Below are 25614 nucleotides of genomic sequence, written 5' to 3' on the forward strand. Positions count from 1 at the left end.
GGTTGCCCACCCCTGCTCTAAACTGACTGTCTGCGTGGTTGTGAAAGTGAATGGTTGTCTGTCTCTATGTGTTGGCCCTGCAATGGCCTGGCGACCCGTCCAGGGTGAACCCCGCCTCTCGGCTGAAGGCTGCTGGGATAGGCTCCACCCCCCCCCCCCCCCCCCCACACACACACACACACACAACCCTTAACAGGATAAGCGGTAGAAAATGGATGGATGGATGGATGGATGGATGGATGGATGGATGGATGGATGGATGGATAACTGTGAAGGAAGTGAAAAACATTTGCTCTGGTTACCTGCATTTTGATGATTAAAATATTAATTGTTGAAAGTGCTTTCTAACAAGAATTTAACATCACCCATCCGTAAAGACCATATATGAACAAACACAGCATGTGTGCCAATGACAGATGGCTGACTTTAAGCTGCATTAATTAGCGTTATGATCAGCCAAATGACTGAAACATAAATCCTCTACAGCAAAGACTTCTGCTAATGCTAGTAATACTGCTACACTACCTGTATTTTGAGTTTGACATTATAGCAATCATATTCTCTCATAAATGCAAATAAAATTCATTATTTTTGAATTGTTTCCTGTAGATCTCAACATCAATATCTGTCATTTCTCTTGACAGTAATTCACTTTTTGTTGCAGAATGGGATCAGGTATATCTCACTGACTCCCTGTCATTCTTATTCAACTTTAACAGCAAGGCTAAACGTTGTAACTGGACACAATATTGTTTCTGGTGACTCGCACACACGCACACACACACACGCAGCAGGACAGCAGTGTGAAGGGGGGCCCTCTCATGCATAAACAAGATCATTTTCATAAATTAAAATATTGCCTGCAGAACAAATATCTCTGCCCTTCACGCACCACACATGCACAAAGAGACACACACAAGTTTGTATAGCTATTTTAGTGAGGACATGCATCGATAAAGTGTTCCCCATGCTTCTTACCCTTAACTCAAAAACAAAAAAGTCAAAACTTCCCTGTGAAGGTGTATGGGACAGATGTCCTTCCTACAATAGCTTAGATCTCATTTTGGTCTTTACAAAGACACACAGAAACAACCACGGTCTCAAGCTCATCTTCAGGTTTTCTGGCAGAACGTTTTATTTTTCAAAGATGTCCGCAGGCTTTTCAACTGGTGGTCTACCGAGCAGACTCTTAACACTTTCGTTAATGCTGTTCACTGCTACGACCTCACATTATATACAGTACAGTATGTGTTATCACCTCTTCTGCACAACCAAAACATAGAGTAGTAATATCTGCATGCTCATCATGTCTTATTGATCAGCTAGTCTTGGCCTTGAACTGATCAACTGCATTACTATCCACAATACTCCACTGATACAAATAACTCAAATTTAGATAGCAAAAAAAAATATTTTGTAATTATTAGATGAGGCAACAAAAATAATTTTGTCTGATAATTATTATCTTATTATTATCATGAAAATAAGCTCACTACAATTATTGCAGATCTTTTAACAGCAGCCTCTGAGAACTTTAATGCGGATTGATAATATAATCATGTGACCCTTAAATTTACAAATATTACCACTCCAAATGGCTTAAATCCTGAAAGTGAAGCGTGTCATTTTGAGGAGATTGTGTGACATCGATTTATCCCCTGTTTTAACTGTTAGTGACAACAGAGTGAGCCACAGTGGGGACTATGATGTAATGTTCCACCCTATAACAATCATCCAAAAAAAATCACTTAATTTTTCTGATAATTTTGTATTGTTTAATCTGAAAAATAACAAGATATTTAGGAAATTAAATTGTAATCACAGAAACACTGCTGAAGATCTGTTTCTTTATATATATATATATATATATATATATATATATATATATATATATATATATATATATATATACTGATATATATGAAATATTATTGTTATTTATTTGGCAGCTTAACAACTTAACTTTTGGATTCATCATCCCGAGTACCTTCTTCCAGACATCAACAGCTCAGTGTTTGTGCTCCCTGGCAAATTTGAGGTGTTCCTGAATGTTTGCAGGCCTCAATAATGGCTTCTTAGCAGCCACTGTTTCCTTTAAGCCCTGTTCCGTCAGTTGTCTACTTATTGTCATTCTGGAGACTTTCTCAGAATCTGATCTAGAAGAATTCTTTTCCTGAAGATTAGTAGTGGTCTTCCTTATGTCTTTAGTACTTAAACTCTTGAGGTGTGTGGCATCTGCTAATGTTCTCCTCTTCCTTGCCGCGTTTACCAGTCTCAGCAGCTGACGACAAAGCATACTCGACCACATTGTGAGAACACTTTGTCTTTCCCTATCCGTCTCAGAGACCATTTAGCATTGTGAAGCACTTCTGTGTGGACGCTTTCATTTTCAGTGAGCTATACTTTTTACCATTTTGAATAGTAATGAGGAATTTCATCCTGAATTCACCTTTGTACCTAAATTTGAGCCTGTTCACTGGGCTTGTCTGAGAAGTCATAAATTAATCAAGCCAAACCCTCAACCATGAAACTAACTTTTCTGTTCTGAAATGCGAGTAAAAAGCTATAATTTTATTCATTAACTAATGTGCTTTTCTGTTAGCATCACCAAAACCGAAGGGGTTTTTCATGAGTCAGATATCTGGCATTGTCAAGATTTGATCATATGTGTTTGAAGTGTGTATTCAAGTGTAAATAAAGTATAACTTTGAATAAAGTAGATGAAAAGTTGAAAGAGGACTGTGGAATAGTCTTAATGGAGATGTCATGTTCTGTGATTGCAGCAGCAGATAAACTGAGTCATTTGTGTGAATCACATTGAATTCCCTTTAATAAAAGGCATTTATAAACATCTATTTTATAAAATATGAACCATAGTCACAATAAATGCTAACAGAATGCTACAGGAACATTATAAAAAGCAAAAAGTAAAAACAACATGATCACTCTGACCTGATGCCACAGCACATACTGACCCAAAAATAGAGAAATCTTCATTCTTTCAACATTTGGAATTATCAGCTTAGCTCAGGTTTTAACAAAATTGCATAGTTTCCTCCAGATTATTGCCTTCAATTGGTGATTAATTTTAAATTACAGTAAAATGAGACATTCAGAAAGCCTCTTCTGCAGTGAAGCGCTACAAATAAGTTTACATCATCAATCTGACATCACCATTGACATTTCTGTCCTCTTGACCACACTGAGGAAGTCCCAAAGCCTGACGCAGATCGAAAGTGGAAAAAAAGGAGAGAAAAGACAGCTATGAACGATAGATATACACACAACTGTCTGGCTCTCATTTAACGGTGTGCCTCTCTTTCTATCACTCTGTCTTTCATCCTCCTCTTCCTCAGGAGTCGTGAAAGATGGCATTCAGCTGGGCATTCATCAGCCGCTCATGGTGTGAGTGTCCATCAAAGCCCATCAGCCCGTCCACTTGCAGTTCACTGCACCGCGGGTTGGACCCTCCCCCACTGTAGATGGTGCCGTGTCCCCCGGTTCCTCCACCATACTGCACACTGAAGGAGAAGCTCTTGTCGTAGTCAGAGGCTGTGATGGCCTCATGTTTGAATGATGAAGAGAAGTTCCCATTGATGCTGAGGGGTGGACTGAGAGGTGGGTCAAATGCTGGGCCATCTGACACCAAGACACCTTCAAAGAAGGGCTCCAGTGGGCCATAAGGTTGACCTTTGACCGGGTGGAAAATGTGAGAGGGCTCCATCGTGCCATAGGGTGGACTGGGCAGACCTGCTGTCAGCCCTGGGCTCTGGTAGGAAAAGTGTCCAGGGTAGACAGTGGCACCAGCGGGGGGGAGGTGAACAGGTAGGTCTGGCGTTTGTTCAGGCAGAAAGGTCCGAGGGTTCAGCTGCAGGCATCCTGCCACCAGGTTAGTGGTTGGCTGAGACAGACCTGTGTGCAGACAGTAATCGGGACTGATCAACTATACCAAACTTGTGGCTGTCAATAAATGGCGTTGACATGAATATGACTCACATCCATAACTTTTCATAAGTGCCTGTACATGTTACTACATATATGTTAACACCTGACATGGCCTGCCATGTAAGACATGCAAGTTACTAACTGTTTCTAAATTTCAAGAACTGTTTCGTATCGTCAGTTAGGGCTTCATTTTGGTACCACTGTCCCTGACAACAGGAAGCCAGGTTTTAAACTGCAAACTGTTTCTATTTTTTATAGACTGGGCTTAACGCAACTCAACATGCTTAATTAGGACATCATCATGTTGAGAATGTCACAACTTTACGGACCCCTCACTGTATAAATATATCCAACCAAATATAATCCATTCGATACAGACTGATAAAATGAAGTTTGGGACGTGTGTTATATTTGGGTTCCATTGTCAGGTAGTTGTTGCAGGACTCAGCGGTTTGTTTTTTATACACTAAACAAAATAGAAAGGTTACTGAAATAATTTTGACCAAGAGCAAAGATGTAGGCAAAACAGAGCCAGTGACTTAGTTCAGGTTCATATGTTCAATATAAACTGCTTTATTTGTACTCCCTTTGATGTAGAACCTGCTAGCACCAGTAGAACAGGGGCTGCTACTGAAAACTATTTAACAACGTTATATAGCCTTCCCTTCCTGCAGTCATACATGTACACTGTTAATATGAATCCAGTCCAGTCTGATGCTATAATGTAAACCTTACCTTTGCAAAGTGCCTGGACGAAGCTCATCAGGTCAGGTGCTTTGCCAGAACGCAGGATTTCACTCAGGGCCCATATGTAATTCTTTGCAAGGCGAAGTGTCTCGATCTTGGACAGTTTCTGAGTTTTGGAGTAACAAGGAACAACTTTCCGAAGACTCTCTAGGGCATCATTCAGCCCGTGCATGCGGTTCCTCTCACGGGCATTTGCTTTCATTCGACGGATCTTAAACCTGCAGAAACACAAAGGGGGTTTATTCTTAACAGTAAAATCCAAGTCCTGTATCTGAGTCACTTCTGAGTGAATGAATGTGAAAGTACTTCCAACTCTTAGCACCCAGCATAGTAAATAAAGATGAAAGGATAGAGAATTTGAATTTACTGTACCTCAGAAAGTAATCAACATTTTTTATTTTGTAGCAATGGATGGAAATTACAGCCAGATTTGTGGAGGACAATCTGAAGATTTAAGTTGTCGCATTACAAAGGAACATAAACCTTCTAGTTTGTCCAGTGGCAGAGAATCACTATGGCAACTAACACTATAAAGCGAGAATAATTCCTGCTGGCACGGGACGTTAAAAATCCAATTACTGACATCGAATTCCAACGCTGTACTTAAAACCAGCACAATATCAAACAATGCTAAAAAAAACAATTTCACATAGCCAGTTACTATGAAGATGTTTTGTGTTCATCGCACAGCATAAACCCTGCAAAAGAACTGATGTCAATACCACTGGACTTTGTGGCCAAGTACCTGCTGGGATACAGTTGGAATGTAGTAAAGGCTTTTGAAGTATAAGTAAAGGAGATGGCTACATGAAATTTTCAGGGATGAAACACTGAAATACTTTATCATGCTAGAAACTGTTAATCAGTTCGGCATCCAGTAAAGCTGTTACAGTAGACATTTATGTGTTATGACGCAGATCATAAACCACATCACTGCTTTTGTGGATGTCAACAGCATAGAAAATTATCTTGCAAATGATTGAAACTCTTGTTTGGCGGCTGGCCCCACCTATCGGACAAATGTTAAATCTTGGTTTAATTCACGAAGTGTCTCACCTCTGCAGACGAGCCTTTGTCATTTTCTTTTTCTTCGGTCCTCTCCTCTTGGGTTTGTTTTCCCCATCCTCTTCCTCTTCCTCCTCCTCCTCTTCATCCTCATCTTCCTCGTCTTCCTCTTCCTCCAGCCGATGGTCCTCCTCCTCACCCCCTCCTCCTGCGGGGCTGCACAGTTCCCGTTGATCCTCCGAGTCCCCTGACTGCTCTTCCCGCACAGACCTGGTCATGATGTCGATTCTGTTTCAGCAACGATAGCAAAAGAAACATATTCAACACTCCGGATTGCCATTTTTTTTTATCTGGCACAACTGAAATAAAACAATATTAACATGTAATTCTTTTTTATTAATGTTTATTAATTAAAAAAGTTTTTTTTTCATATTTGAGGGTTAGGATAACAGATTTTCAAATCGTACAAAAGTGATTGATTGTTACTCTGACTTAAATAAAAGCCAAATTAACATTTTGCCCGTCTTCGTTTTTTTATTTTAAATTAACGTTAATTTTTCAAAATGGTAATTAACAAAATACTGCAGGACTTAAACATAGGCTATAAAATAGATTACTGATATCTAAATGAGATGTCACGAGTTCTCGCATCTTAAATCAATGCATTGCCCAAAATAGTTATTTAGACTTTTCGGTCCATTTTAGACGAAATCTAAAACTGTATTTTCTAATCCACAATTTTTAATTTTAATCCCTAATTTATAAACGATGATTTTTTTATTTTTTTTGGCCTTTGGAAAAACAGTCTGTCCTTCATTGCTGCCCACTTATCTTGATTCAGTACAATTGCTCGGATTTGCGTGGGTTAGTTAATCCACTAAACTCAAACTTCAATTCAAACGCGTTCTTATAAGTGACAAACTTTATCGATGCGTTTTGTGCCACCAGTGAAAACACAGAAAATTGGAGCAGAGCACCTCATATTGTCATGAGACACTGACAGTAGTGTTCGAATACCACACTCAAAAATAATAATAATAATAATAATAATAATAATAATAATAATAATAATAATAATAATAATAATTAGAAGAAGAAGAAGAAGAAGAAGAAGAAGACAAATGGTACCTTTGATTGAATAGACCGACGGGTGGAGATGAGTGAACGACCAAAAAATGTTCCAAAACATCATATTGAGCACCGGTACTTTTCATTTCGTGGAATCAACTTATAGATGTTCAAATTGAGAAAAATAAAATGAAAACAAATTTAAAAAGAATGCTCCTTATCTGAGGCGCAGCTGATTCTGTTTGGTTATATGAAACAAGCTGCTCAGTAATTAAAGTTGATGACTCCAGTCATTCTAAAAGGCTATTCCTTTATTTATTATTTATTTATTTATTTATTTATTTTAATGTTAGATGGCCAAACAGGGGCCTAACGATCACACAGCGGTTCAGGAGCTACTCTGAAAGCAGTTCGATTAAACAATTGTTAAAGTCCTACCTGTTGTAATAATTCGATGTAGTTCAGATTGCCCGCATACCGCGTTCCTCCAGTATCTGAGCGCGGCTGTGCGTGAACTAGTCCTAGTTGTCTGAAGTGTGTGTGTGGACGGATGTAGACTTTATAGTGTGTGCGTGTGCGTGTGCGTGTGTGTGTGTGTGGGGGGAAATTAGCATATCGAGGCCCCGCCTTCTCGGCACGCGCCATATGGTCCCTACGTCATTAAAACGGCCGGGGATCACGTGACAGATCTTCCATCGCTATCATCCAAAGTCTTTCTTTGTGAGGAGAATTCGACCATCTGTCGACATGCACACATGCACAGACGCATGCGCAAACATTACAATGCTGATGAAGGTGTGATTTTTACGGCCGTGCTCGACCTGAGGTGTGAGAAGTAGCCTACCATACATCTGTATGTATGCATTTCAGTCAAAGTATCAGGTTTTCTTTGCAGAATTTCCCCAAGTAATATTCAAAAAATAAATTTGGTGGGTTAAGTTAAAGAATGATGCCCTGATTGGAGCCAAATGAGTCAAAGTATAGTGCAGTCCCACGATTTTAATTCAAAAGAATATCCACAGCTAAGTCATCAAGTAGCTCACAGATAGCCAAATTAAAAATGGCAATATTTTCAACAAGCGTGTTTCAGTTGGGATGAGCTTGTGTTAACTTCCAACAGTGCTGTTGATGATGCTTTTTTTGTGCATTGCAGGATTTTGGATGGTCAATCATTTGTTTATTCAGACAGATGGTGAGGCCCAGCTAATAAGGTGATTAGTAGGCATAGTGACAGTCAGCGCTGCCATGAAAAACAAGATGAGATGAGGTGATGAATATGAACACGTAGTGCTAAATTAGGATCTCAGACATGATTAACACAAAAGCTTGCATGGTAAAATTGTTGGTGTAATGCATATTAGCAAGGTTATGTTAGCATTTAGCTTTAAGTCCTGACCTAAGACACCTTAAGACTTGTTTCCTGATTGCTTACAGCCTCTGAGTGATGTATCAAAAGATAAATTAAGTTGGTGGGGCTTTTACAGTGGTTGAGGATTTTCTTTGTAGTCAACATCCATCTCTTCATCACTTCTGACAAGTAGGAAAGAATAAGTGGACTTTAGACATGACTGTTCTCCAGTGACGGAGTTTCTATGGTGATAATGAAACGGTTACTAGGAGGTTACTGGGCAACTTTAGAGTGCCTGCATGAGTCTGACCATTAGTGTGAATCTTCTGACAGCTAATGGTTAACACAAAATCAATCAATCTTCCAAGCTGTTGTTCAGGCAGGGGACAATTTAATATGGAACATTAACTACTTCAGATTTCATTTTCTCAGTGAATTATAAAAAAAAAAAAAGACAAGTAAGCATTTAATGTGACCCAACTATGACAGTCTTGAAAAGTTTAAATGAGCATCATTGTCATTTTTCAAATAGTACTTCTGTATTTAAAGCAAAGAGAACAAACAGTGTAGTTATGGTCTGTTGCATATGAATCATCATTCTATACTGCAGGTTGTGTGGGGGAGTCAGATTACCTTATTTACACGAAGGAAGCAACTGGTAAGGAGTCAATGCACCCACACAATCATGAGAAATTGTGCATTCAAACACACACACACACACGAACACAAAAGATATGAAAGACAAATTTACAATTGCAAGAGAAATATTTTTGGTTAGTCTGTTTCCTTTTCTTGTTTAGAGCTTTTTTGTTTTTTACCCCTTCAAAATGAAGCAGCATTCCTATAAAACAGTTTATAACTAACAACAAAATCACAAAAAACAAGAGTGGAATATTGACTTGTCTCTTGTTTTATTTGAGGCCTGAAGGAAGTAAAATGATCCATTAACCTTTCTGTTGTGATTCTGTCAATCTGGCCGAGTTACGAGTTTCCATCCATCCGTCCATCCATCCATCCATCCATCCATCCATCCATCCTTCCATCCATCCATCCATTTTCTTCCACTTATCCTGTTAAGGGTCGCAGGGGGGCTGGAGCCTATCCCAGCAGCCTTTGGATGAGAGGCGGGGTTCACCCTGGACAGGTCGCCAGTCCATCCGATTCACAAGTTTCTCTCTAAAAGAAGTCATTAATATCTTCGATTTGTCGTAAGTGTGCATGACTTTGTTCAGATATTGCATCCAAACACAGTTTAGATTGTAAGAGTTTTTGCTATCTCTTGAATTTTTTTGTTTAGCTGGCCACCCCATAGAAACGGTTATGACAGAAACCGAAAAAAAAGACAGCAGCAACATTTTTTTCTATGCAACTTCCTTGTACCTGAGGTACGTCAAGCATTTTTGAGGCCTTGCTCAAAGATTGTAATGATTTGTTGATTCCAAACTATTTTGAGTGTTCAAGGGATTCAAGATGAACACAAGTGACTTTTTGAGTCTTTGTCAGTTTAATTTTCCCTTGTGGTGGGGCTAGATACTTTTTCAGTCAGAGGAATACTGAAAACAACTCCCCAGTGGTTTTCACAATCAAAGAGAGGGTTTTACCTCTCTAAAAAGCTATTATAGCAGATTCTTTAATCTATTTTTAGTCTTTTTTTGATGGTCACAAAGTTAATAGTCAACTAGGCAAGGCAAGGCAAGGCAATTTTATTTGTAGAGCCCGTTTCCACCACCAGTTTGTCTGAAAGGGCTTCACATGGCATCTTAACAACATCCTCTGCCCTCAGACCCTCACATGGACTGAGGAGAAACTCCATAGAAAACCCTCTCCCTAGGATGTTCATGTTTCAAATCCATTACCCAGGAACATGTGTTTGCATGTACCCTTTAAGCTTTGTAATGTAGCCCTTGCATGCACGTGATTAGCCAGTGCAGTACCTTGCTGGATGGCATGACATTAAATTGTATTTTTCTGCGATAGGAGCCTGTTGGCCAATTGGCAACACCCATTAATATTAAACATATTCCAACGAGGCTTTGATCTTCATGGCCTTATATCTTGAGAAGGAAAAAAACTATCCTCACGAAAACACTTCAGCATCGCTTGTGCATCACTTCAGCATATTTGTTCCACTTCTGTCGCATTTTTCACGGTCAACTTGTTTTCCGAAGTCATAGATTCAGAAAGTTTCATTCGTGTGATAATCTCATGTAGTCTGTGACATGCTCTCGCTTCTATCTCCCTGTTTCATCACAGTCAGACCAAAACATTGATCATTTCTTCAATCACACTCACCTGTTTGGCAACACAGAGGCCTTGTTATGTGCTTGCAGATAAATTTCAGGATGTTTTGTGATGAAATATTCATAATCAGTTGACTGCTTATGAATCAGAGGTTAAGTACGACTGAATATTTTACGCAATTGCCACTTATCGCATTTTTTTCTACTTGCTTTTGTTGGAGTATGTGTTTTTTCTATCTATTTTATAATGTTATGTTATTTGTTCAATCCTATTTATTATGCTGTTTATTTGGACTTTTTTGATTTCATGACATACACACACCATAAGAAAAGAGAACATGAATAATGACATTTTTCCACAGAAGCCAAACTCTATTGAAAGACAGATTCTTTTCATCTGTCACTGGTTGCTGCTGGACCAGCAAGATTAGGGAGGTAGAACGACCATATATCATGGTGTTTGGTTTCCATCTAGTGGTTATATATAGATACTCCAGATAAAAAGGCGGGTTGCCCCAGTACAGTCATTCACAATTAAAACTATTTTGTCAAACTGTAAAAAAGGGAATTGTCATTAAGTGAGACTGATATGTCAAGAAAGTAGCATGTCAATATTTTCTCCAGAGAACTTGAAAATGAATACAAATATTTTTGTGATTATGGAGCTCACTAATAGGTAATAGTGGGTATAATAATAAGCTGAGAGAGGACACATCGAGCACTGTCCCCTCACAGCAAGAGGGTTCTGGGTTCAAGCCCGGCTCGAGCACGGGATCTTTCTGTGTGGAGTCCTCATGTTCTCCCTGTGCCTGCGTGGGTTCTCTCTGGTACTCCAGCTTCCTCCCACAGTCCAAAGACATCAAGAAGGGACAAGGCTGATTGGATACTCTAAATTGTCCGTAGGCGTGGCTGTGAGTGTGAATGGTTGTCTATCTGTATGTGTTGGCTCTGCGATGGACTGGTGACCTGTCCGGGGTGAACCAGCTGCTGGGATAGGCTCCAGCCCCCGTGCGACCCTTAACAGAATAAGTAGAAGAAAATGGATGGATGGATGGTCTGTCAAACTTTAGCTGGTTCCAGATTCTTAAACATCAGGAGTGTCTGCTTTTTCTCTTGTGTTTTGGACTGTTGGATGGACACAAGAAGCTATTGAACACATCACTGTTCCATTTTCTTGACAGTTTTTCAGAAAAAACGATCAATTAATCGTAACACTGATTTGACTGATGATGAAATAAATTGCAGAAAATTTTACTCACAATCATGGAGAAGTTGTGACATTTATTTGTAAAATTATACATGAACCTTGAACAATCAGGTATGCTGCTGAAACACTCAGGTGGATATTTTTTTCTAGAACCATTACAACATTTTTTGGGGGGGGATTCCAGGATACTAGTCTGAACTGAAGATTGATTGAATTGACATCACTTTGATCAAAACTTTTATCCGGATACACATGAAGTCCTACACATATTCATGGTAGAAAAATGGCTTTATATCTCATGTTAAAGACAATGAAAAACAATCTGCCCCCCTCCTTAGCATGACTGATGACTAACATTATCTGTAAATGTCCAAAAATGTTGTCACAAATTTCAAAAACACTGAAGTGATAATTTCAAAGTTTTGTTAAGTTTGTTTTGTCTAACGAACAGTCCATCCATCCATCCATCCATTTTCTTCTGCTTATCCTGTTAAGGCTGGAGCCTATTCCAGCGCCATTCGGGTGAGACGTGGGGTTCACCCCTGGATGGGTCACCAGTCCATGGCAGGGCCAACACATATAGACAGACAACCATTCACACCTACGGTCAATTTAGAGTCTGGATTAACCTGGTCCCCTCTTGATGTCTTTGGACTGTGGGAAGAAGCCGGAGTACCAGAGAGAACCCACGCAGGAACAGGGAGAACATGGAGACTCACACAGAAAGACCCCATGCTGCAGCTGGGGCTCAAACCCGGAACCCTCTTGCTGTGAGCCGACAGTGCTGACCACTGCACTACTGTGCCGCCCTTAAACAACAACAACAACAAAAATCCCAAAGTATTTAATTTTCAATGAATAAAACAGAGAAAAGCAGCAAATCCTCATATCTGAGGAGACATTTGATGAGATTGTTTGACGGAGGAATTCATTTCATTCATTTAAGTTATACAATGTTTTCCTTCTGTAGTTTTAGGGTTTGATTCATTTTAATTTACACGAGTAATTCATATTTTGTCTCTTATTTTATCTCTTTATATATTGCAGCTCCTTTTTGTTGTTTCATGTGGTAGATTTATCTCCATGTAGACATAAATACCTGATAAATACAAACTGACTGAGTGAAATTGATGGGGCTTGAGTGAATGCTTTGACTATGCAGCATTTAAAGACTTTGATGCAAACAGGGTAGGAAGTGTTCTTTCCTTAAATGTGGTATTCGAGCACTGACTCGCTGCTCTTGCTTGTGTGTCTTCTCCCAGCGGTGCTGACTCTTTACTTCCTCACCTACCTGCACTGGGACAAGGACCTCTCCACTGCTGTCTACCATGCCTTCAGCAGCCTCTGCTACTTCACACCCATCCTGGGAGCCCTCATTGCTGACTCCTGGCTTGGAAAATACAAGTGAGTCCTTGTAGTAGTAACAAACCATGTAACGACAACCAACACATCCCTCAGACACTTTGGTGTCTTCAGGAGTATACATATAATTTTACAAAGCTACAAGGCAATTGTATGTTATGGTACCAAAGTAAAAGGAACAACCCCTGAACCCTGCGATGGACTGGTGACCCATCTAGGGTGAACCCCACCTCACGCCTGAAGGCCACTGGGATAGGCTCCAGCCCCCCCAAGACCCTTAACAGAATAAGTGGTAGAAAATGGATGGATGGATAGAGGACACAAAATCTGTGACACGACGAAATGCAACAATAAAAAGCTAATGACATGATCAGAAGCCTGCTTAATGATAGGAATAGGACCCATCCATCCATCCATCCATTTTCTACCTCTTACCCTAGTAAGGGTCACAGGGGGGCTGGAGCCTATCCCAGCTGCCTTTGGGTGAGAGGCAGGGTTCACCCTGGACAGGTCACCAGTCCATCGCTGGGTCAACACATAGAGACAGACCACCAACACATATCGACAACCATTCAACTCACGCCTATGGTCAATTTAAAGTATCCGATTAATTTAGTCCCCTCTTGATGTCTTTTGACTGTGGGTGAAAGCTGGAGTATCCAGAGAGAACCCCCACAGGCACGGGGAGAACATGGAGACTCAACACAGAAAGACCCCGTGCTCAAGCCAGGACTTGTACACAGAACCATGATCCATGATGACACAAGGAGCCTCTATGAATTTGTTGGTAAAATAAATTCCTAAGAGAATGACTCAGACAGTAGAAGAGAGTTGGCAGTGAGGAACAAAAGAAAATTTGGAAGACGGTGCCCCACCATGGAATGAATCATCAGCAGACAGAGAAAGTTGCTGACACTGAAAAGTCTTAACATTGGCAAAGAAAGACTCTCTAAAAGGGTCATGGCAGCACAAGAACGGGAGGAGCTTCAAGACCTGAAGCACGAGATCTCTAGAGGCCAGGTCAAGTTCTTTGTCACCCACATAATACAAACTTGGCATACATGTGACTGAAATAATGTTCTCCACAGTCAATAACAACATTCAGTAAACGCCATAAAGATAAAATCATTTGAGTTACCGCAATGTTAATTTTTTTCTTCTTCTTCTTGTTTTAAAACAAGGTTACTGATTTGGCCCTTGTGGTTGTGGAGATAGATGTGTTCAGACATGGGGGCTTGGGGCTTAAGACAATAATACCTACAAATGTAAAGACAGATATAGCAGTAAAAAATATGAGAAGAAGGAGAACCCATGTCTTCTTGGTAGGAGTGAGCTTTCGCAGGGAGGATCACCATCACTCTTATCTGCAGTTTTTCTGTATGGACCAACAATGTGTATTGATCAAGCTGTGCAACAGCTGGTCAGAATGGCCTTGGATTCAAATCAAATTATTCAATTACACAACCAGCAAGATGCAAAATGAACAAATAGGTGATTGGTAAGTTCAATAAGCATTTCAGCATTCACAATCGTCCCTAACGCTCACCTAATACCTCAGAATTTTACTGAGTTGTGCTTTAAGTCAGGGATGAAACCAGGACTGTATAAAATATGCAGGATGCTGTACCGTAGATGGAGGTATTTGAAATATTACAAAGGATCCATATTTATGGTTGTTCTTGATCATTCCTTGGTAATATATTGGTAAACAGAATATCAGGTAAAGCATTCATATTTGGTCATTGTTCCTTTTGGTGAATGTGATTGATGCTGCTATTTAAGTGTACTGAGTTCTACTGACAGGTGTTTCTGTCCATCCTCTTCATGTGTGCTGACATGTCTTGGAACAATATCCATCCATCCATTGTCTACCGCTTATCCTCGTAAGTGTTGCAGGAGGGCTGGAGCCTATCCCAGCAGCCTTCGGACGAGAGGCGGGGTACATACAGTGTATATATATATATATATATATATGCGTGTGTGTGTGTGGGGGGGGGGGGGGGGGTTTCATCTAATCTACATGAGTCAATCAATTCTTCAATTCTAAAGCACACATAAGGAAAGATGTGATATTTTATGTCATACACGTGTGTGTGTGTGTGTGTTTGTGAGTGAGAGAGAGATTTTCTATAAATACTATTATTTACTTTTACTTTTAATTATTTTTCAAGTTTAGAAATCCCACAAAAATCCACATCACGTAGAGTCGGAAAAGAACCACGTTGTTGTTGTCTGCCATACACAAATAAACCTAAAAAAAAAAACTAAAAAAAAACAAAGAGAGGAAGAGGCGGAGGCCTCTGGATTCTGTAATATTGTACTTTCCCAGTAGGGGGAACAGTTTCACCGCTGTCTCAACGCAGCACAGCTGGTTCAGGAAGCGGAAGCAGGAATGTTGGAGCGTGTCAGAAAAGTCAGGACAAGTTTGACAGTTTGGGAGTAGAGACACGAACTCTGGAGAAACATGATGGTAAGTGGCTGTACCGGGCACATTACTTGTATCAAACCTGCGATTGAACCTTCGAACAGTCCCGCTAATTATCTGTGAAATGCGTTAATAATACTTAGGAGTCTTTGTCGCCAAACATTGCTGGCAACAAGCAAACAGGATTAACAAGTTAGGCAGATTTTTAAAACAACGCTTAAGGACAAACGCTGTTTTTAAAAGGCTACCTGTGTCTGTTAAAGTGGCAAATGTGTTAATAAATGTTCGAAGTTCAACTATTGAAGGTTAATTGGACAGTTAGAAAGCATCTCAGATGGTTTCTTGCTAGTTTACTGGTTTGTTTACTCCACTTTTCTGCGGAAGAAACTAAAGCTTGGTATCATGTGGATGCTTTTGTTGGGATGTTATCTGTTCGGCTAAAACGAGTTGATACAGTCCAACCATGTGAGAGCAGTGTGAATATGTTCAGCTTCTCTCTGTGTTTTATGTAATTGGGAATTGAATAACTTGGGACTGCTTACCTCAGGATGAAATTGGACATTTTTCATCTGATGTTGAGACCAAACCAAAAGATGATTTCACATTATTATCTTTTTTCATCCTAAATTAAAAAATGATAATACCCACTTCCTGCATTACCCAGGCTAAATTTGGTATCATGTGACCCTTATTTTTTTTTTTATCAGCAAACAAATATAATATCCCCACCTCCACATATGATATTTTATAAAATGAAAAAGTAAAAGTCTAGCACCTACATAAAGCTGTTTATTATCATCCAGGATATATATCTAGAATTACTCTTTGAGACTTCAGCTAAACAGTTCCGACTCCTGGGCTGTCACTTTTCCCTCAGTTGCAAGCAGATTCACCAGAACAGCTAAAACTACAATACCATCAGTGTTTTTGTACAGCAGAAGTATTTGTTTTTCCCTCTGTGAAATATTGAGATTCATCTCAGACTATTTTCTCAGTGTGTTCTAGTGTGGTTCTGAAATGGTGAGTTAGCTGATTAATCAGTTGATTGCATAAATATATACTAACTGACAATTCCAACCACGAAAATAATTTATCTCCAAAAATATTTGCTATTTGGATTTCCTCCCCACTGCTTTCTCTATGGCTGTTGAAATTATGGCCATGCCATATAATCACCTGTCCTCCCTACAATAAGTAAAATATTCATATAGTCAATATCTTGCTGCTGAAGTTAATTTGCACATTTTAAAGATTATATGTACTTTTACAGAGGAACCCTAGTTTAACATGTTAAATCCTGAGTATGGGTGTTGGCATTTTCACTGGAATTTTAACATATGAATCAAAAGTTTATTCTGAAACTTTATCCCAGTTCCAGTGATACTGTTTAGTTCATGGTGAGAGCCAGGAGTTTCTTATTTGGATCAATGTTTGCACTGCTATCAAGAACGTGTGTGATGACTTGTGGCCATCATATGTTTTATGATATTGATACTCTATTATACCAGAGGGAGTTAAAAAAAAAAAATTTTTTTTACACAAAATCACCATGAAATTTTGTGATACAGTGAGACATCTACTTTAAGTCAACTACTTCTGTTTGGATTCACTTTTGGATTGTATGTGTGGGCAAATCTGTGAATGTTAGATTGTGAGCTACATGAATGTTAGATTGTGAGCTACATGAATGTTAGATTGTGAGCTACATGAATGTTAGATTGTGAGCTACATGAATGTTAGATTGTGAGCTACATGAATGTTAGATTTTTTTGCCACTATGTTATAATTGATTATAACTGATAGCTGCTATTTTCCAGTGACTTTATCGTCTGTATAAATGTAAACACTGTGAATTTGGAAAGTACATGTTTTTTCCCCAAAATAATTTTAAATAGTCCATGCGTCATAAATAGTTTTTTGTTTCCTCATCATTAATGATAAAAGAAGAAGAGACTTGAGCAAAACTGAGCCGATTCGAATTTTCGCCACTTGACAAGTACCGATGTATTTTCAAAATGGCCATTATCTGTCTATATTGTGGATGTGCCTTTATTATCATGTATCCCCAGTCTTTTGGATTGTCAACAAGGAGACACTGTATGTGAAGACCCATACTCCTGCTTGTATGATTCAATGGAAGCTAAGATTTCAGTGGACTGAGCCAATGCTCAGGAATTGAATCAGGGTCGAAGTGGCAAAGGCAACTCTTCAACCCTCCTGCTGCACAAGCAATCATGGCTGAACACAGAGACTAAGAAGACACTTAGTAAAGATCAGATGTCTGTTCTGTTAAGATGAGTGTTGCAAACATGAGCAGGTTCCCAGTTGGTAAACTGTTGTCAGATTAGTTGGATTATTGATTGATACCTCATGGATCAACAACAAAATGTCTTCAGCATCTCATTCAATAAATTAAGTAATATGATAAGAAATATAGGCTGCACGGTGGTGCAGTGGTCAGCACTGTGGCCTCACAGCAAGAAAGTTCCGGGTTCGAGTCCCGGCTCAGGCGTGGTATCTTTCTGTGTGGAGTTTGCATGTTCTCCCTGTGTCTGTGTGGGTTCTCTCTGGTACTCCGGCTTCCTCCACAGTCCAAAGACATCAAGAGGGGACGAGGCTGATTGATACTCTAAATTGACCGTAGGTATGAATGTGAGTGTGAATGGTTGTTCGTCTCTCTATGTTGGCCCTGTGATGGACTGGCGACCTGTCCAGGGTGAACCCCGCCTCTCGCCTGTAGATGCTGGGATAGGCTCCAGCCCCCCCACGACCCTTACTAGTAAGGAATAAGCAGAAGATGACGATGGATGGATGGATAAGAAATATCTCTCCACATTATCCTGTCTTATTAAAAACAGAGTTGAAATCAAAATTAGAAAATGCTGCAGCAAGAGAGCACATGACTCAGACTTAAAGTATAACTCATTATTATATATGTCCCTTAATTGTCTCAGTCATTCACATGCAAGCTGAGTTAGTTTTAACACAACAGTTAACTAAGATTCTAAAAAAGCCTTTCCAATACAACAATAGCCAGCAAATACTTTTTGCCATGTTGTGGTTGCCAAGTAACATTACTTGCTGAGACACCAATGTTTCCTGCTGTGGAGCCCCACTCCCTGCCTACATCCATTGCTCCAATTTATTTTCTATTCTGATGCACATGCATCTGTTGTGCAGGGCAATACCGTTGTGCTTTGGTGTTGTAAAAGATGGATGTCATATAGTTTGAGGTGTACGTGCCTTTATGTTAATGTATACACCCCCAATTTAGATTATTTTGGTTAACTGTTTTCTCCGCCACCATGTGTCATCGTGTTAGTTGACCATTTCAGGTAATGTCTAAGATGGGAAGTTCTACAAAACATTAAGTCCAAGTGTTGGCTAATGTGAAACAACAAATTACTATCCAACAAATCAATGATGAAATTAAGATTTTAATGTTTTTTTGTTTAATGTTTAATGCTTTTATTGATTCGTTGTTGTAGCCCTTCAATGCAAAGGATTATTATTTTGTAATCACAACATTTACAAATGAACAACAAAATGGTTATATTTATTGGCATCAGCTAAAGCAGAAAAATGTAAGAAAATTGGCTATTATTTGCCAAGTGTAGTGGTAATACAAGAAAAGTACTCAAACTGACCGGTTGGAATCAGAACCCTAACCCTGAAATGTAACAGGAACTTGAAAGTGAGCAAAACATGACTCGTAAGCGTCATCACTTCAATTTTGTGCTCATATGTTCTTGGTTAGCATATTCAGATGAAGTGGTTGATGACGCAGATGATATGGAGACAAACACTGTACCTCCTCAGTGAAGATGAGTGACGCTGTAAACTTTGCTTATCCTGCCAAGCTGTAACAGACATCTGGCAGATGATTAATCCAGCTTCCCTCTGCATAACCTTTTCATATTAAAATCAGTACTACACTGAATTTCTTTGGCAAACGGTTCATTACAGAGTCTCCTGAGCTGCGTGCACATGTGCTGCTGATGCTGTGCACTGTTGATCATGTGGCACGCGAGTGAATTTGACTGATTGGCCAGTAGCTAGTCATGGCTGATCATGTGAAAATAGGCCAATTCCGTTCACCGGCCGATCAATCGGTGCATCACTTATAAAAAACGGAAACACTATCGTCATTGATGAAAAATAAATCGACTGCTGTTTTTTTTTAATTAGATCAAATAACATCCGTATTTACAAATGAATGTTAAAGAACACAACAGAAAATGTAGTTGTATGTGTATGAAATGTTTTTATTGTCTTTATGTGCTGCACAGCAATAATCAAATCTGAGTGCACTGAAAGACAGACATACAGAATATTTTGTAACATGTAAATGAACAGGAAGGGTATGAACAATATCAACCCGACTCGGATGCATTAAACAGGTGTGAGATCATTCAGAATATTTGAAGGAATTGTCATTTTTGTGTCTGTTCACATATTTTGAGAAACACACTGAAATGATAAATGTGTGATTTTTGCAGGGATCTGTTGTAGGGATGCAAATTGAACCGTACAATAATACACAGCCAAGGTTCATTTTGCACATTGTAAACCGTACCTTCTTTGGTCTGCCTTTTAAAGAAAAGTTGTATTAGGTCTTGTGTAACTTGTCTGTATCCATCTGTGTGAGCACTGTGAGTATTTTAGTCTGTATATAGGCAACCCAGTAAAATACGTTTAGGAAAGGTAGCGCCAGTGGATGTTGATATGACAGGTGCTGATCAAAAGCAATGCTGTCCATTGGAGATTCAACCTTTCCACTGTTTTGCACATGCAGGAGGCCTGTAGTAAGCTGACTTGTCGATTAACATATTTTCACCGTGTGGCATTCGAGACGATGCAGTTACCATATATTATGTTGCACTACGTCAGATAAAGACAGCAAAGGTCAATTATAGGATGTGTGTTACATCTGACTTATTTCCTGTAACCACTTGGTGGTGCTATGACTAAGGGTCAGTACTGACCTGTAAATGTCCTCAGGCTTGGATGTTTATCTAATATGTAAAGTTTGAAACAGATCCCACCATGTGCAAAGATTTTCTTATGGTGTTCATGACAAATGATCAGAATTTGTTGACGTGCCACAACCGCAGAGTGTGACACGGCTGGGTTTTACATTAGTACAGATGGTTTGAATTGGAAAAGAGTCAGATAAGGCCCCTTGACCACGTTGAGTAAGGTTATACCAGTTTTGTGTGTCATGCCAAAACAACATTTGCCTCCTGCCCAGATTCTGACCATTCAACGAAAACTCACATTGTTCAGATATGTGTATCAGCCACTTCTTAGGGTGCCTCTGACCAAGTTTTATTTTAATACCTTCAACGGACTAAGTGCTATCAGTCAAAATTAATTTTTAGATGTCTTCAGGGCGGGACATTTGTCAAACATGGGCAACTTGAAATAGATCTGAACATGTGGGAAAGCGTTATAACGGTTTCACCCTTCATGGCCAATCATCAAAATTTGCCAGCCCAACAAAACCACATAGAATGGAAAAAAAACTGAAAAGCTTTACAGCAGTGCATCATTGCCCAGGGGACTAATATATGCTGTTTTAATTTGAAGAGAATTGGATTACGGTCCCAAGATAAGTTTGTTCCAGTATTACTCCTGGAAATTGCCAAAATCCAAAATTCAAATCACAATTGCAGACTTACCATTGGGTTTATGTGAGTCCAAGTATTTTGCACAAGACCAATAAAATATGTAAATTTCATGCACATCTGATTGGCAATGTAAAGCAATTTTTGAATACATATACATGACACAAAAATATGGATACATTTTCATCAGGCCTGATTTTGTGGTTGAATTGAGTTTTTGAGCATATTAAAGCCCTCAGTTCAGAGAATGAGAATAATAATTCCTTGTATTTCAAGTGCTCAGGCCCCATCTATTGTCAGTCCAGTACAAACATCCCTATATTGGTTTCATGAGTCCCCAATCAGTGATTTTTTTTTCTGCTCTAAAATTGGGTCATTATCGGTCTCAAAAATCCCATATCGGTTGGGCCCTAGTTTCTATCAGTTTACCAGAATCAGAAGATCTCTTGAGACACAAAAAAGAAGAAATGGGAATTGCTAAGCCACCTTAAAGATCAGTCCACTTTAAATTAGTCAAAGTTGTGACTAGCCTGTGCAGCTGTACGTGAAGATCAGCTCTCTTTATAGCTCAGAGAAATGAATGCTATCTTCCCATAGAAATATTTATAACAATATACATGAGCAAAGTGCTATAGAATAGCAATTTATATAAAGATATATTGTAACAGTTAACTTTCGTGTGATTACTCAATAAACTGATATTATTTATTATATGGCAGTGACTTTGGCTTTGTCTGAGTTCTGACCTAACAATGGCTGCTTGGTATTACCCCTGACAGACTTTGTAATTGCAGCATCAAGCCTCTGAGCCTTAAACCTGGGAATAACACAGGGACCTGTTACAGAGGTGCCTAACTGAGATGTGCTTGAACTATGCCATTCAGTTTGAGGGGCAGAGTGTCATGGTGTGGACTCCACCTTGGCTTGCTGTGGAGTACAGTATGCCAGGGCTCTGGGCCCCTGACATAAAACTCCTGCATCTCCACTGCTGGAAACATGTAAGTCATGGCAGGGAGAGATATGTTTGGTTAACAAAGAAAGTTGACAACATTGCCAGATGGAGTTAAGCTTTGGGAAATAATGAGTTGCCTCTCTCACAGATAATTGACAAGGCATAAAATAGAATTAAGTGTTCATTTCTGTTTACATTTATCATACTGAAATTGAAACTTTGAACTCTGAACCAAGAGCTCCTGTTTTCTGAATCAAAGCCTGACACATCTGTTAGAGTTGGTTGCTTACAGTTCAAGGCTACCATCTATTCCTGTTTGTCTTCTCGAAGGTATCTTTGGCAATTCACCTCAATTGAGTTGCTCAAAACAGACACCCACCCATTTTGCATCACCATAAATTATTTCTTCTGTCGTTGCTACAAGTCTTTCATCGCAAATCACTGCAATTCAGGTCCTGTATTTAGGAAGCTTTACACTGTAAGATATCATCAGCAGAAGAATTCAGAAGAAGGACAGCATCTGACATGTCTTAATTGCTTTTTGTCACTATTTTGCCTGACCAACTTTTAGTCACTATCTGTGAATTTAAATGCCACTAATGTATATCTCATATATCGTATTTGTCTCTTTTTCCCCACCAAAGAATAATCAAGATGACAACCATTCAGTCAAAACAGTCATCATTGTTTTGGACAGTTTTTGTAATTGGTGCTACAGACATGTGCTGGCTGGTATCCATACCCAGTTCATAGTATTTTGCATCAAGTTCTTATTTGTGATAGGTTGTCAACTCCCTTCTCAAGTGAAGAACAAGCTCAACTGTGCTCTCATTTCAATGCACCCTGTTTGTGTTGTTATTTTTCACATTCCATTTTGTTTTGAATTTGAATCTAAAAATAAATTACTCCCACAGTCAGGTCCTATCTCTCTGTCCTGCTCTCTGACAGGAAGACGCTGTTCTTCATTCTAAACACTTATTTCCTGTTTCACACGTTCTCATTATTTTTGGCTGAAAGCTCAACTTTTTCCCTCTCTTCATCTGTCGTCCTCCACATATGCTGTATTATGTTTTTTATCAGCCTCAATCTGTTTAGCTCATTTTGTCCCTGTCTTCACATATTTTAATGAATCACTGGATGACTGTTTCCTCGTGTGAGCTATTATTAGCAACGTGGTCACCAAAAGACCCACAGTGTCATTACAGTGCAACAAGTAAAAGATGACTGGCTGATGTCGGGGTGCTTGGACTCATCAAGCACCTTGCATGTGAAAGTGAGCTGATGGACTGAAAGTCAAGTGTATAGAACGCAGGAAGCCTGAGATCTTAAGTCATTGCTAATAACATGCATTTTAGGTTTTTCTTTTTTTTTTCTAAAACTATTCAGAAATAACACACAATTCCCCATAATATTGTGTTTATCTCTTTTTGTCTCGTGCTAAATCGATTTTCATTTAGAATGAAATAAAACTAGAAGACAAATCCTCGCATTTGAGAAGACCACTATTTTGTAATTTCAATTAAATATATTGTTTATTTGCAAAAAGTGGCAAAGTCATTCTTACAATAAACAAAAATGTCTACCAAACAACTTGTGATATTCAAAATTTAACTGCAAAGGTGAAAGGTAAGCTTAGCTGCTCTGCCAAGCAAAGAGGGTGTCAGTGTACCTGTGGTATTTGCATAGATCTAAATGTGGTAATGTGTCTGTATGTGTATATATATATTTTGTGCAAAATGCGGCCCTTTTTTTTGCAGATGAGGTGTAAATTGCAAACAATATTCAATGTTCAAATAACGCATCGATAATCACATATGGTGAGATTGGAACTACTAATGTCCTCAGAGAGTATTTTGTAATTACAATGTATTTGTAATCGTGGTCAGATGTTAGGTGACCATTCTTGATTGCAAAGTAAAAACCACCAGGTAGAGCTTTAGGCAATTACTATGTATGAAACATCTCTAGGATGCTCTGGTACGCATCATCAGTGATGTAACCTGGGGTCACTGGGTGTTTCAGGTCTTCCAACATCAGACACCCTTGTCCAGGTGACCCAGCCAGGGGTGATTAGGCCCCAACTTGTGTTCTAGTAGCAACCCATGGATCAGCCCTCTTTATCGAAAGCCACCTCGTGGGTCTTTCTGGGGCTTCACTAGCAGCTTTGATGGCCGCCTTCTTAGCTGCCCCAGTAACATCCAACCAGCTGAGGACTTTACTTATGCCCTGAGAAGCCTCTGCATCCTACCTCTATGGGCTCATAGAATGTCCTCTAGCCCTTTTTCCTGCACTGCTCCACTAGTTCCCGGTACTTAGCTTGTTTCCTCTCGTTGGTTTCCTCTATGTGCTCTTCCTAGGGCACTGTTAGTTCCAGCATGATCAGGTGTTTTGAAACCTTGGAGGTGATGAGGTGTTGTTACAATGTGCTGGGGTAACCTTAGCCGTTTTCCCAGATCACACTACAGCTACCAATCTGAGGCTATGTGGAGGAGACCCAGCGTAGTAGGTGGACATACCTGTGGCTTTTCACCAGCCTTGATTAAAGGGATTACCATGACGGTGTTTGCTGAAGTTGATGGCTGAAGCTATACAGTCAGCCACTGCTTTGAGCACCTGGTTGTGGTGCAAGTGATAGTGACCATCAGCCAGGGCTTTAGGACAGCTACTGAGGAGATGTTCGAAGGAGCCCCATTCAGAGCAGAGGGGGCAAGAACGTGTCTTGCTCTTCCCCCAGACATTGAGGTTTGCTGGGCTTGGCAGGACATCATAGACTGCCTGTACCAGGAACTAGACGTGATGGAAATCTGCCCGCATGATGTGAGCCCAGGTTACCTTCCGCTGCAGTGTGCTCTCCCATCTTGTCCATGTCTCTCCTTGCCTTGGTCCTTGCTGACCTGAGTCCTTGGGAAGTAGCCCAAGCCTGCTCATCCTATTACAAGAACCACCACGAGTGCCTTCTGCCTTAGATGTGACTCAGCCTCTTCATCTGCCCTCTCTGCTTTCCACTCTCTGCCTGTCCTCATGTCAATGCCAGCTGATGACACCTTGCCATCCCTGGAGTCCCTGTACTGTCATGCTTCTCTCGTGCAAGGCATCTTGAATTCTTTGGTGAGACTTCTGAAGGGTAGCAGCAGGGTGTTACTTGTCCTGTACAGGGCAGCGCTGGTGAGGCTATGGGGAAGGCCAAGCCACTTACAAAGAAAACCACTGATCTTCCTTTCAAAGGATTCCACAGTTGAAATTGGGACAGTGTAGACAAGAGTTAAATCTTATGGGCAGGCCGGACTTGTCCACCTTGGTGAGCCATCCTCCCAGCTCCTCACACACCTTCTGGATGGCAGCTATATCCTTCAGGCTGGAGTCAGAGCTTTCCCAAGCTCTTGACTGGTTGCTCCATGATGGATGAGATTGTAATTCCAGAGATTGAAAAGTGGAATTTATCAGCCACCTTCCCCTTCTTCAGCACCATGGATCTGGACTTGGAGGGAAGAAGAGAAACTCGGTCAGTGTTCAGGAAACGATGCTGAAAACACCTTGCCTTCCACCCACAGCAGTGAACTTGACCAGAACTGCACCTATTGTAGACAAAATATTAATCATTATGATCACTATTGTTATTATTATTGTTATTATTAACAATACTGTCAAAATTATTTTAAATAAACTCAACTGTGTCAGTTCCCTCAAG

General features: G+C 39.8%; 2 protein-coding genes across 4 annotated transcripts in view; one reads left to right on the top strand and one right to left on the bottom strand.

Moving 5' to 3' along the window:
- Positions 1–2796: 2796 nt before the first annotated feature.
- On the bottom strand, positions 2797–7314 carry neurod1 (neuronal differentiation 1). Of its 2 annotated transcripts, none has more exons than XM_086219334.1 (4): positions 6826–6954; positions 5749–5985; positions 4681–4910; positions 2797–3912 (listed from the first exon to the last, which is right to left on the bottom strand). In XM_086219334.1, exons 1-4 carry the CDS (start codon positions 6909–6911, stop codon positions 3353–3355), a joined length of 1113 nt encoding a protein of 370 aa, XP_086075460.1. In that variant the 5' UTR covers positions 6912–6954; the 3' UTR covers positions 2797–3352. The 2 variants fall into 2 exon arrangements, with proteins under 2 accessions (XP_086075460.1, XP_086075461.1); XM_086219335.1 differs by lacking the exon at positions 6826–6954 and adding an exon at positions 7204–7314 and having other exon boundaries at positions 2798–3912.
- Positions 7315–15256: 7942 nt separating this feature from the next.
- The window catches only part of itprid2 (ITPR interacting domain containing 2), a 68497-nt gene continuing 58139 nt past the window's right edge, over positions 15257–25614 (top strand). For both annotated transcript variants that reach the window (XM_086220822.1, XM_086220823.1), the window contains exon 1: positions 15257–15392. The gene's annotated coding sequence lies outside the window, so the exon portion shown is untranslated. The remainder of the gene's footprint in view (positions 15393–25614) is intronic.

This window comes from Aulostomus chinensis, chromosome 12, assembly GCF_037954235.1.
Source record: "Aulostomus chinensis isolate RoL2024-O1b breed Wild chromosome 12, RoL_Achi_v1.0, whole genome shotgun sequence".
Lineage (NCBI taxonomy): Eukaryota > Metazoa > Chordata > Actinopteri > Syngnathiformes > Aulostomidae > Aulostomus > Aulostomus chinensis.